The 12,424-nt window shown below is 36.4% G+C and overlaps 3 protein-coding genes across 4 annotated transcripts; 1 reads left to right on the forward strand and 2 right to left on the reverse strand.

Annotated features, from left to right (window-relative positions):
- Positions 1-672: 672 nt before the first annotated feature.
- On the reverse strand, positions 673-6,710 carry LOC131957885 (protein cereblon). 2 transcript variants are annotated; one of them, XM_059322710.1, is made up of 8 exons: positions 6,574-6,710; positions 5,045-5,208; positions 4,606-4,808; positions 3,522-3,692; positions 3,067-3,319; positions 2,693-2,881; positions 2,179-2,375; positions 673-1,567 (listed from the first exon to the last, which is right to left on the reverse strand). In XM_059322710.1, the coding sequence occupies exons 1-8, from the start codon at positions 6,671-6,673 to the stop codon at positions 1,384-1,386; spliced, it is 1,461 nt and encodes a 486-aa protein (XP_059178693.1). In that variant the 5' UTR covers positions 6,674-6,710; the 3' UTR covers positions 673-1,383. The 2 variants fall into 2 exon arrangements, with proteins under 2 accessions (XP_059178693.1, XP_059178697.1); XM_059322714.1 differs by lacking the exon at positions 6,574-6,710 and having other exon boundaries at positions 5,041-5,207.
- A 499-nt stretch (positions 6,711-7,209) lies between these two features.
- Positions 7,210-10,395, forward strand: LOC131957908 (dnaJ homolog subfamily B member 9). The gene is made up of 3 exons (XM_059322749.1): positions 7,210-7,603; positions 8,564-9,061; positions 9,285-10,395. Exons 1-3 carry the CDS (start codon positions 7,387-7,389, stop codon positions 9,353-9,355), a joined length of 786 nt encoding a protein of 261 aa, XP_059178732.1. The 5' UTR covers positions 7,210-7,386; the 3' UTR covers positions 9,356-10,395.
- Positions 10,396-10,533: 138 nt separating this feature from the next.
- On the reverse strand, positions 10,534-11,940 carry LOC131957894 (beta-1,3-galactosyltransferase 5). The gene has a single exon (XM_059322728.1). The coding sequence runs from the start codon at positions 11,871-11,873 to the stop codon at positions 10,827-10,829; it is 1,047 nt and encodes a 348-aa protein (XP_059178711.1). The 5' UTR covers positions 11,874-11,940; the 3' UTR covers positions 10,534-10,826.
- Between the last annotated feature and the right edge of the window lie 484 nt (positions 11,941-12,424).

The raw sequence follows: 12,424 nt of genomic DNA on the forward strand, positions 1-12,424 counted from the left end.
AATTCATAAAAAACGTTTTAATAACAAGCTTTTATGTAATGATGCACTAAAAAGTAGAAAATAAATTATAGACTACTATTTAAATAACTATAAAGAAAAGCGTGGGTCACTTTAGTATCTATTGGATACCTTTACTAATGTTAAGGAAGACACCCACGCTTTTCTTTATAGTTATTTAAATAGTAGTCTATAATTTATTTTCTACTTTTTAGTGCATCATTACATAAAAGCTTGTTATTAAAACGTTTTTATGAATTTTTTTTTCAGTACTTTACATGTTTTATCTACAATAGAGTTACATGACTAAAAACCATTGCGCGCCTACTGAATATCACGTTCAGTAGGCGCGCAATGGTTTTTGAACGCAGCCATTACGTGGTCGTGATGGCGCAGCTATTGATGACGCGTGTGGTGTGGTTGGCTAGACATGCCTACTAATTCGGTCCAAATTTTAATTAATTCATAAAAAATCAATTAGGCATCCAATTAAGTCAAATTTAGTTTCAGATTGCATTGTCTTCATGTCTTGATCCACGTGCCAACTGTGAATCGTGTCGGTCAAGTAGAACTGTCCGAATTTTCACTCCTGCGTTTCCGTCTAGACAGACAGACTGTCGACTGACGAGGAAGTGAGTTAAATAAAAGCTTGTAAAAAGTAACTAAATTTGATGCTCAAATAATTACTTCATTTTATTTACATGTTCTTTATTTACAATTAAATATATGCTTTATCATTTTAAAGATTCAAAAAATAAATGACAATGTTTTTACATGCCAAATAATGTAAAAGCTCAGAAATGGCTCAACATAAATTAAATTTGTTACAATTTGTAATGCCTCTTTGACACATCCACATTTGTCCTTTGCAAATATTTCAACTAATTAGCATAATGGGTGTAGTAGTATTAAATTACAATTGATATTCCAAAACTAAGATGCTTAAGCTAGCACACACACTGATTTAGGAAACAACATACTAGTGTTGGTGGTTACTACAGCAGCAAGATGAATGAGAACTGCCATAACACATCACCAACTTTGTGACCTAAGAGTTCTATCGATCAACTAAAGTTTCAGCCAATTTATGCACAAACACATACAAGCATTTCTGAGCTTGGTCAAACTTTGACAAATTTATCATTAGCTAGGTATTCACATTGCGAAAGTTATCTCCCCTCAAAAATTGAGTTTATTTTCTTTATTACAATATTTTCTTTGTTAACTCCCTTCCCTGGCAAACAAGCATCACAAAATGATTGTTATAGTTGGCGAGTTGTCCTGCTCACTAGATGATTTCTAAAAGAAACGTGTCGTAAGCTCACAAAATTAGCTATTCAATATGTTAGTCAATTCAATACTTAGTCTGTTTCTTTTACGGCTGTTTCACATAATGAAAAGTTTATTTTCTTCTGAATCTGTCTCACTCTCTAGAGTGCTAAAGTTTGTTTTAATTGAAGATCTGCAGAGCCCCCAAAACTTGCGGGGTGAAAGACTTTTCTCTGTGGCTGTAAACATCCACCCCATGTGTGAGTAGCACTGCTTACAGTTGATTATTGTCCACGCATAGCTGAAAATTTAGTGACAGATTATTATGTTAAGTCTTTTTAAACCACAACTCAAAATTCTAACTTCTTCTTCTTCTTCGTTCTTAATTATTAGTGTTGAAGGGGATCGAGATTTATCTGCCAGTGCGTTTGATCTCGAGACTTTGTTTGAATTTATCAACCATGAGCTTTTTGCCGACTCGACCACGCCTCCAACACAATTAAGCGTTACGTGTCAACTGGTTTTGTGCCATTGAGGCCATTAACTCCGATTTCAGCCTGCTTTTCTTTTTGGATTTGCTTCCATAGCCTTTGTCCAACCAAGAACAAACTACAAGGCAGCAGTTATTTAATTTTGGAGTTGTCTCTCCTAGAAGAGTGGCTGTCCCCAGCTAACGAGCCTCATCTGCCCGAGAGTTCGAACTCGAGACTTTTCGGTTGATTAAAAACACCACAGTGTTGCATACAGGCAATACGACATCATATGACAAAGAGTTTAGGTTAACTCAACTGGGTATAAAAATAGAGTGCAACATTTAAAACCAATTTTTGTCACTGGTCACTCTGCTTCCATTTCAAAGTTTTTGAAAATCTCTAAACAATGTGATAAAAACAAATTTAAAATGTTTCTCACCCAGGGAACCAGCTGAACTCAGTTGAAGAGCGGCCACTAGTGTTTAAATTTTGTACTGCTGTGACTGTAAACATCTCATGCACATAACCTCCAGGATTTACATAGGACCCCAGTGGGCCTTCTTGACTCATACCAAACACATCATTTTTACTTGCGATCTTTTCATGGCAGGAGTGACAACACAACAGAACATCAGTCTAATAGAACAGGGAGAGAAATGTGGTTTAAATGTATAAGTAAATGGAAGAATATGCTGGCTGTGAGATTAGATTTCTATCATCAGAATCTGAGTATTTCAGCACTGATTTTGTGATAAGCCTACACAGCTGTCAAATGTACTGATAACCAGGTGTAGTGCAAGTAATTACCACAAACTCTTTAACATAATGTATAAAACCTTTAGTTACAATTTCAGTTATATTATAAAGCCTTCAATATTTAAAGTTAATGAGATTAATCCTATTTACTAAATGTTGGCTTACTACAGTCACTGAAAGGAAAACTTGGTTAGTACCTTACGAATAATACTGAGCCCGAACCGCAAACGCTGGACAACAGAGTCAAACTGCAGCAGACGCAACCTCAGCTCGTCATCAATGGGCAGATTATGTGCCACCCAAAAGGACAAGTCCACAGGATCATCTGGCAATGATGTGGGACACCAGCTGTGGAGTTCTGCTCGCGTCTGCTCAGCTAGCCATTCCTATCAATCGCAAATTTTAAATATGACAACACACTTTCAAACATGACCACATTTAGGCATACATCATATTTACAACATCAAACAAAATACTTACAATGTCATACATTTTAGATATGACAACAAACTTTCAAACATGACCACAATTAGGCATACATCATATTTACAACTTGAAACAAACTACTTACAATGTCATACATTTTGTAGACCCATGGTGGCCACCAGGTGTAGTTAGCTGAATACAACTTGGTTACCAAACTTTTCCTCCTTAAATCAACCGAGGCAAAGGCCCTGCCTTGCCTGTCTACGGCCGTCTTTATCATGTCGTCTGAATCATCAGGTGGGGAGACCATAATCTTGTAGTGGGATGGGAGTCTAGCACCATCCAGGGCGTGGCAGAGAGAGATCTCAGGCAGTATTCTTACTCTAGCCATCACATCCCTGAACCGTTTCAAAAATTTTTAAAAAGTCATTAAGCTGTTTAAAAAGTGACTATATTTTAAAATCAGTATATTGTCTCATAGTAATTAAGTTGCAATAACATAGCCACGTGGTAATAAATTTATTTACTTTTTAAATGTTTTAATCATTTTTAATTAATTTTTTTTCTTCCTTTGGAGATGTTAAAAAAATGTAAATTTACCCAGTAATTTCATGCTTGATTTCCTCAATTCTAAATCTCTGTCGACCTCTAGCCTTGACCCGGACTGTAGAAATTCCTGACTGTTCATCCATCTCCTCCTTCATGGAAAAAATTTCTGCTGTACAACCCAAGCTAGAGGATTTCTGCCGATCATCATCGTCAAATGATTTCCTGCAGGAAAAGTTTCTAAATGTAGTGCTTCATTTGTCTATCTTAAGAAAAACTTGTTTGTGTCTATTAAGTTAAACAAAATTCCTAATAATTAAAAAAAAAAGATAAAAGATAGCATGCCATAAAGTCAAGCACTCCCTGACACTGTTCCCCAGAGCTTACCCCATGTTACAAGTTCCCCATGTGACCTACTTAGGTCTTCTTTTTTTAATTGTTTAATTTTATGAAATTTTAAATGGCCTTGAGCTAACTGTTTGTTCAAACTAAAGAAATTTTCCATCACGCTCATGTGATAGTATTCACTGAGTTTGTGTGGCTCGTGCTTTGGCTACTTCCTCCCAATGGTCCTTGATATTGAGGTCGACATCCCATAATTTTGGTGTCGTATATAAAGGAGGAATTTTCCTCGCGCGCAAGCCCACTAGATATCCACAGGAGAGAGAGCCACATATGACGCTGTGTTATAATTCTAGATTAAGTAGCAATTATCTCTAAGTTCCAGTGAATTCAGTATTTTTCTGTGTCTTATTTTGATAATGTGTAGGTTGTGTTGATTACTTAGGTACCTTACCCAGTGTTAGTAGTTTCAGTGTGTTATTCTTTGAATCGTAAGTTGGGTCTTTCTTTACATAGCTATTTATTATTTAGACTTGTTTACTTATTAGAAGGGTATAGATTGATTAAAAGTATTATTAGTTGCAGAAGGTCTTTGTGTGTGTTTTTACCCTAGACATTATATTCGAGTCCACAGAGAGTTTTTGTTGTTTGGTAATCCTTTTAGTTTTTAAGTCACCAGTCTAAGACCATCCAAAACGAATCCGGGTATTGCATAATCTTTACCAGTGGTAGAGGTACGTAATACCCAGAGTTTACCCCATGTTACAAGTTCCCCAGAGCCTACCCCAGAGCTTACCCCATGTTGACAACACCAAATGTTTTGTCCTTGTCTGCCACACGTCTCACCATGGCAACCAATCGCTGCTGATACAGCTGTAGCGGGATCACCTGACCAGGGACCAACACAACTCCTGGCAGGAGCAGCAATGGCATTGTAACAACAGAATTTTCCTCCAATATGGTTCTTCCCCTTACATCTTCAAGGTCGTTTCCAAGATACTATTTCAAGTAAATATGTAACAAACTGTCTATTTTTATTGTAATAAAATTTAAGTGACTATTATACATTTAAGTTGATGAAATGAGTTAGATTTTTAAAAAACATTTTCTATCAGAAATGATCATACAAGCAATTTAATATATTTCACAGTCAGGCTTCAGACTCAGTGTGTCTTGTAGTAATTTTTTGTTTCAAATAAGAAACAGGAGGTAATACAATATATCAACATACATACTGAATGAGCGGATGGGAGAGACTTGTCATATGTTACTAAAACTTGAGACATCCGCTTCTTTGGTTTTTCTTGCTTCTTTCTGGCCTTTTGACCACCTTCATTATCAGAATTTAAATTTTGTCCATTTTCCTCTTCATCGTCAACCATATCATCTTCCTGATCATCTAAAATAAATATGAAATGGTTACCCTTACTACTTACTACACTACTTAGGCAAAAAACTAAATTAAATAAGCTTCTTTAGAATTTTAGAATTTTACTAATTAGCAATACAGACAGTTCGATTCTTGAAGTCTTGTTCTCGCTGCTTTGAAGCCATAGGGTTTGGACGAATAAACTAAAGCAGGTGCGTCTGTTTTAACTTTATTAATATATATTTTTTTTTTAAATCTTCACTATTAAATAAAAATATAATTGTATAATAAATTAAATATGGAAAAAAACCATTGACTGTGGAAACAACCTTATTAATAACCTCTTACGACGCCATTTTGTATTAATCTAATTGCCGATTCTGGAAAAGGTGAAGGTGTGAGGGTGGGTTTTTACAGACTGTTTGAGTGAAAAAACACTTCACTTGATTTTACATACTTTTTCCACGCTTACAATATGAAATAAAAGTGTTGATAATTTAGCCCTTAGCCTTAAGAGGCGGATAGTTTATATTTACTTATTTAAAAACTGGATTGCTAAGATATCGAGTTTTGTTATTTAATAAGGTGTGTACGTACTGTTCTATAGTTTGGGGTTGCAGATGTTGGAGGCTTAAATGCCAAGATCACATAAAAGTCATCATAACTCTTACTCTTAGCTAGCTAATTACAATAAATTACATACCACTTTAAAAAGTTTTTATATTATTTTATTACCACTTACTTCTGGCAAGTTCTGGTGTAACTCATAGGCCTTAAAGCTGTAAATTTTATCAAATTCTAGTACTGTTGCCTAATAAGCTAGTCTATTCACTATAACATGTAATCTAGTTATTCTAGGTCTAGTCTAATACCGACCAGGCACTAAGTGACTATATTGTTTGTTTATTAAACAATACAGAAGATTTATGGATGGCCCAAGGCATGATATATAATAAAAAATATTATATTTTCAGAAATAATTGGCAAATTATTATATTATGTAATTATGTATTCTAGTTTAGTAATTAACTGATTTTATAACTATAGTGTAAAGGCCTATTTATTTATAACGAGTGTTTCGATTGTGGTTATAATAAAATTTAATAAAATACGCTCAACTGGAGGTGAACGTGAAGCGGGGAATAAAATACGCTAAAATGGAGTTTTAGTACCAGTGCAGTTGAGTACAGGTCAGTTACAGACTGTGTTGTTACAAATAGAGAATCTAGTATTAGTATCAAGTGACAAGTAGCTATCATGTGACTCAGTGACTGAGTCTGAGTGAGTACATCTGATTCTGACATTTCCATCCAAAAAAAATCGCTCATTTTTTTCTATGACGTTCCTTGGCCCTAATGTAGCATGCAAAAAAAGTTTTGCTTTAAATCAAAGCACCTGAGCATGTTTCGCCACTTTCGGTGTCATCCGAATCCTCTCCGTCAATGGGTTGATTGATTCCTAGTAACGGTAGTAAATCCTCGACAGGGTCGGCCATTATTGTTTATCATCTTCTGGGGGAAAAAAATAATAAAATAAAAATAGCTTCCGCATCATGTGACTAACTTAGCCAATAAAATGTGTTGTCGTGTACCTTTTTCTACTCTTGGTCAATATGCCATACTGGCAAATTTGTTTTAAACGAAATATGAATGATTTCAATGCATTGATAATTATTTAATTGTGGCCTAGATTAATTAAACCGCCACAAATTAGAAAGAGAAATTATTCAGTGCTTATGTTCTAGAGCCAATACTCTACTCACTTATCATCATTTATAGATAATTGAACAAGAAAATAGATATTGTGTGGATTGTGATATATAAGGGAATATAATACATAACTTTTATTTTCAAGTTTAACTATGATATCTAAGCCTACACGTAGATTGATTATGTCTCTACAAATTAGGCTTTACCACAGTTTGTTGGTTGGCGAAATACTTTTGCATGTTCTACAAGATTTTATTTTAACTAGAATACTTATTTTGGCAGTTTTTCCGAACATTTAAACTGGCAGTTTTCCATGACGTAATGTGTATTTATTTGCTCTTCTATTATAAGCAAGCCTCTGTTGTCGCTCAGTTTGCACAGTGGATTTAGATTCTCGATCTATCTAGATCTATAATATCCTAATTCTAAAATACGAAAAGTGTTGACTAGAGATCTGATCAAAAAGTAGTTTTTTTCCCCAGTACTGCAGAATCAAAGAATGAATCTTTATCCAAACTACTTGGTGGTGTGTGCGCTTTATTTGGCGATTCTCGTCGTTGCCAATGCCGCAGAAGACTATTACAAAATTCTAGGAGTTCGTAAATCGGCAAGTGACAAGGAAATCAAGAAGGCTTTTCGGAAACTTGCTTTAAAATATCATCCAGACAAAAATAAAGAAAAGGGTGCGGAAGAGAAGTTTTTAAAGATTGGTAAAGGTACGTGGTTTTAGATTTTAGTTTTGTGGTTACTGTTCTCATCTGTTGTTAGAACAGTTTGTTAATTGTTTAGGTCTACTCAAGTTACAGTTACTTACTGTTTTAAAATTCTAAAAGTTCAGTTCAAGTGTTATATTTTAAAAATTTTATTTTTATGTTTACTAGTGTAGTACTGTTACCAGTTACAGTATTATAAAATATAGACTGTGCACACAGTATTTGTATTTAGTAATAGAAGCACTCTAGACTAGAGTGTAAACTGCATACTTACTATTACTAACAGCTTATTTTATTAGACATTAGATCCATAATCTATATATATAATTCTCTTCTTGGAGACATTAGAAAACAAGATGTAAGCGCGCTCCCTACCACCCCCACCCCTACATGTGATGGTCTGGTGAGCTGTGGTTCACGCTAAATGTTTACAATCATAGAGCCGGGTTTAGTGACGGCTATTAGGGGCAGATAATTTAGTTTGAAACGATTTTAAACTTAGGCGAGGTAACTAAGAGGAGTTTGCTTTCACGGGGGGGGGGGGGGTAGGGGTTGGGGAAAGGGGGGGGGGTATCATCTTTAACGAGATACTGATAGTGTTTAAAAGCAAATATTTTCAGTGGCAGCATTGGTACTGTCGAATTCACTATTGATGAATTACTGAAAAGTAGAAAATAAAACAACTAAATAGAGGCGTATGATACGCCGCGGGTCGGCTCGTAAATTTAATTTTAGAAGATCATCACTGTCTCAAAATGTTTTGTTTTAACTTTAAATTGGCTTGTTATAAATGTCTATTTCAAGTTCTGAGACTAAACAATCTAGCCGTAGCTGCATTTCACTTTTTATACTGTCAAAGAAAAAAAATCATACTTCCAAATAACATAAGATTGTAGGCTTCAATAATTATTAGATTTTTAAAGCAATAATAAATCAATCATGTTTTTTCTTTCTCTATTGCAGCTTATGAAATCTTAAGTGATCCAGAGAAGAGAAAGCAGTATGACATGAATGGGGATGACAGTTTCAATGCAAACAGTGGCCATGGTGGAGGCTTCCAACATGCTGATTTCCAACAGTTTTTCAAGCAGTTTGACGAGGCAATGAACATGCACAACAGAGGTCATCACTATAAACACCATGGCAACGATGGCTTCAAGCACTTCAACAACTTTGGCAACGGAGGAAGTTTCTTTGATTTTGATAATCTGTTTCATGATGATGATGAAGACGATGTCTTCGATTCTCTCAGAGGACACAGAAAACCTAGTGGTGGTTTTGGAGGTCACTTTGCATTTGATAGTGGTTTTGGTGATGATATGTTTGATGATTTCTTCTCTGGGCACAACAAGTACGACAGGGCCCACAACTCAGGCCATCACTTCCATCACCACCAGAGGCACCATGACTTGCACCATAATATGCACCACAGCATGCATCATCAGCAGTTCTCTCAGAACAGTAAGATAGTTTTTGTTAAATTCATTTGTAGTTTGAGTACATGTAATAATTAGTAGTTAGTAATTTATTTACTGGAATAATTTGCTCCTCTTGTTAAATATTTTGACGGTTGCATTATTTTTGTTAAGTGTAAGTAAGTGTGATGGTAACTGTTTGTAAGCAATTAGATTTATTTTTCAATATAATCAAATTGATTCAAATGACATTTTTGTTTTATTTTCAGGACAGCAGAGGTGTACTAAGGTGACGCAGCGTGTAGGCAACCAAGTCATCACTTACACCCAGTGTTCATAAAACTTGATGGTTAATTTCCCCTGTGTGATAACTCTTCTCAGCTGTTTTTTTAGGCCAGGCATTCAGTTTGGTTAGTGCCTTATTGAAACTAATGACATTGCTTCCCTTTGTTTAGCCAGCTTATTCTTTTCATCCTTTATTTGAATATCAAAAACTTGTTATTTTTTAAAATTTGATGCACTGGTATAGGGTGTATCTGCACATTCAAACATTTTCTATGGAACACTACAATGTATACCTTTAGATCTCTTTAAGCTAGAGACCTAAACAAAGTTGTGATATTTGTGAAAGAAAGATGCTGAACATATGATGTACATACTATAGTTATATTCTAGTATAGCTAGATATTTTAATACAACAGCTAGTTGAATGTCTTCTCCAGTAGATAGGACATAGTTAGTGGTGGTGGCTGGGTCTATGATTGTAGTTGTCTTGTTAGCCTACTTATTTTATTTGTTTATTCATGTTGAGATCCAACTTGCTATTGAATTAATACCTTTTTTAATTTCATTATATTTTTGGTTCTCCCTACTTAATTTTGATTCTAATGTAAAACCTTATAAAGTTTAGCTTAAAATTATTTAGTTGTATGAGATATTTACCCTAGGTGTAGCTGTCTTGGTAGAGTTGAGCAAGAGTTGCTTGCCCTGCTGAGTCAGAGGGAGCTAGTAATGCTAGTGTGGGAACCTCTGTTGTTGATTTTGTTTTCTATTGTGACATTGCCAATGTGAAGAATACTGTCTTTCATGGTGTCATCCACTTCAGGATGGCACTCAGATGTATAGTGTGACAGGTGTTTGAAATATCAGGTGATGGTGTGACTGGTGTGTGAAGTGTCAGGTGTATGAGGAGAGTGTGTAATGAGATAGGTTGTGTGTATAATGTGCGGATTAAGTGTGTATGACAAATGCTGTATTAAAATATTTCTAATGCCTGGAGTCTCCTGTTCCTTATATTGTACATATGGTTAATACCTCATGATATTTATTTTCATGAAACTTGTATATTCTCTTCATGAAATGCCACTCCCCTTTTTACAAGTATCTTTTCTGACATTGTAAAGCTTGGCTTACCATATCCACATGCTGTAAGCACGTCTCAAGAATTTTTTTCTCTCTCTTATTGTGCCAAATATTGGTGGTGTTCTACATCAACAATTATTAGAGGTGTTAATTTGGTATCGTTAATTTTGTTACATAATTACAATTTGTTTTTGTGATATATGCCCCATCAGTGGCCAGATCAAACACAATATGAGAGAAGTCATCTATTTTATTAAGTGGCCAAACATTTGAAACACAAACCTTGAGTTATATTTTGTTGATTATACAATAACAAATAAAAGGTGATCTGCAAATGAATTGTGTTAAAGTGTATCCATTATGTATTCAAGTGTGTTCACTGTGTATTTAACTGTATTCAAGTGTGTTCACTGTGTATTTAACTGTATTCAAGTGTGTTCACAGTGTATTTAACTGTATTCAAGTCTTAACATTTCTTCCTGCGTGGAACAGTTTGAGAAATAAAATGCCTCGCAGTCATAACGTGGTATGTGGATGAATGCAGCACAGATGCCGGAGAAGTAGATCTCCTCTGACTGAAAGAGTGGCAGTCTTAGAGCTGCCTCGTACAGCAGGTAGCCCACCTCTGTGGGGTAGCCTGTGCTGGCACCGTACAGGTAGTCGGGGTACTTCTCCAGCTGGTAGGTGTCGTCTGGGAGGTGTAGGCCAGTGGTGTTGGGGTTCTTCATCTGACTGGTGGCCATCTTGCCCAGCATGAAGACCGGCGTCTTCTGTCTCCTGGCCCTGAGTTCTGTCAGCACCAGCGGGATGTTGATGTCGCATTCGTCGCTCGTCTTCACCGTGAAGGTGGCGTTGTAGCAGTAGGTGTTGACCCACTTGAGGGCCGCCAGTGTCTTCATGTTGGCGGTCAAGGGCGTGTCCACGAACCCGGCTTGCATGATGTCCCCGTGGGTACGGGCCTCCTGCTCCACCCCCTCCTGAATGCTGCGGTCCTCACTTGGCTCGCCCACCACGAAGATGGTGACGACGTTAAGCGAGTCTCTGAGAAGCTGCTCTTTCCGCCGGTACGTCTGCCGGAGATCTTCACGCTCCTGGAACTGGTCAACGGGCACGGTGATACACAGAACGAGGTCAATGACCTTTTTGTCGCAGATAAGTCGCGGGCTGATATGGAATTTAAAAGAATAGTCATTGATGATAATCTTCCGTCGAATTCTCATGAGCATTTTAGTCATGGTTTCTTCATAACTCCCGGGGATCAAAAGGTCACGGGCATCGAATGGCAACAGGGTTTGCCTAGAGTAATAAGGCAATTTCTTATTTTCTTCGCTAGGCTCATCATTCAAATGGTACCGGAATTTTATCCTGGGCGGCTTTGAAGCCGTCGACTGACTTGTAAAGGCTTTAAGTGTTATGTAAATGTTACTAAATATTGCCAGGACCAGCATGAGGGGTAAGAGAACAAAAAGGACCCGCCTGAGTTTATTTGGGTGCATGGTAGATCTACCTCCGTTTAGCAAAACAGATTAGTCCTAAGGTTGAATTTGCTGTCAGTGTAACGACACAAAAACAAGTGCTCTCCAGAACAAAGTTAGAAAGCTAAACGATTCAGTCATCTAACGAAACTTTGTATTACAAGTGTATGGAAACTTCCGGTTGTAAAGCGTTATGGCTTAGAGAGTATTATGCTATTTTTAACGCTATATCTGCAAAATAGGAAAAGTTACTCATGCTTTGTGGTTTACGAATAGGCCGGTGTGGGTGGCTAATATCAATACGCCGATTGAAATTAATTCATCTCTTGTTCGGTTTTACTAGCAACAAAGATTGTTTATTTTATTATTTCGTTTTCTATGCAACAGTGTGCTGGCCACATTACATTCTGTCAGTATGGAGGATAAACGTGAATGTAATGGTTTATTTTATGTACAACGTACAGCATCCAGGAATGTCATTTACACATGACATGGATGTCATTGTGGACACATCACAGTTCATCGTTTACCTTATTGTGGAGACTACACGGTGCAAGGTTAATTTATGGTCG

This window comes from Physella acuta, unplaced genomic scaffold, assembly GCF_028476545.2.
Source record: "Physella acuta isolate Inbredline_101_S28 unplaced genomic scaffold, ASM2847654v3 ptg000082l, whole genome shotgun sequence".
Classification (NCBI taxonomy): Eukaryota; Metazoa; Mollusca; class Gastropoda; family Physidae; genus Physella; species Physella acuta.

What these genes read in the sequence shown, in the direction of transcription:
- LOC131957894 (XM_059322728.1), bottom strand. Translation starts at nt 11,873, where the DNA reads ATGCACCCAAATAAACTCAGGCGGGTCCTTTTTGTTCTCTTACCCCTC.
- LOC131957885 (XM_059322710.1), bottom strand. Translation starts at nt 6,673, where the DNA reads ATGGCCGACCCTGTCGAGGATTTACTACCGTTACTAGGAATCAATCAA. An exon ending in AAGTGGCGAAACATGCTCAG is followed by an intron (nt 5,209 to 6,573) that starts GTGCTTTGATTT and finishes TATTTATTTTAG; the next exon opens with ATGATCAGGAAGATGATATG. An exon ending in TCTACAAAATGTATGACATT is followed by an intron (nt 2,882 to 3,066) that starts GTAAGTAGTTTG and finishes TGCGATTGATAG; the next exon opens with GAATGGCTAGCTGAGCAGAC.
- LOC131957908 (XM_059322749.1), top strand. Translation starts at nt 7,387, where the DNA reads ATGAATCTTTATCCAAACTACTTGGTGGTGTGTGCGCTTTATTTGGCG. An exon ending in GTTTTTAAAGATTGGTAAAG is followed by an intron (nt 7,604 to 8,563) that starts GTACGTGGTTTT and finishes TCTCTATTGCAG; the next exon opens with CTTATGAAATCTTAAGTGAT. An exon ending in TCAGCAGTTCTCTCAGAACA is followed by an intron (nt 9,062 to 9,284) that starts GTAAGATAGTTT and finishes TTTTATTTTCAG; the next exon opens with GACAGCAGAGGTGTACTAAG.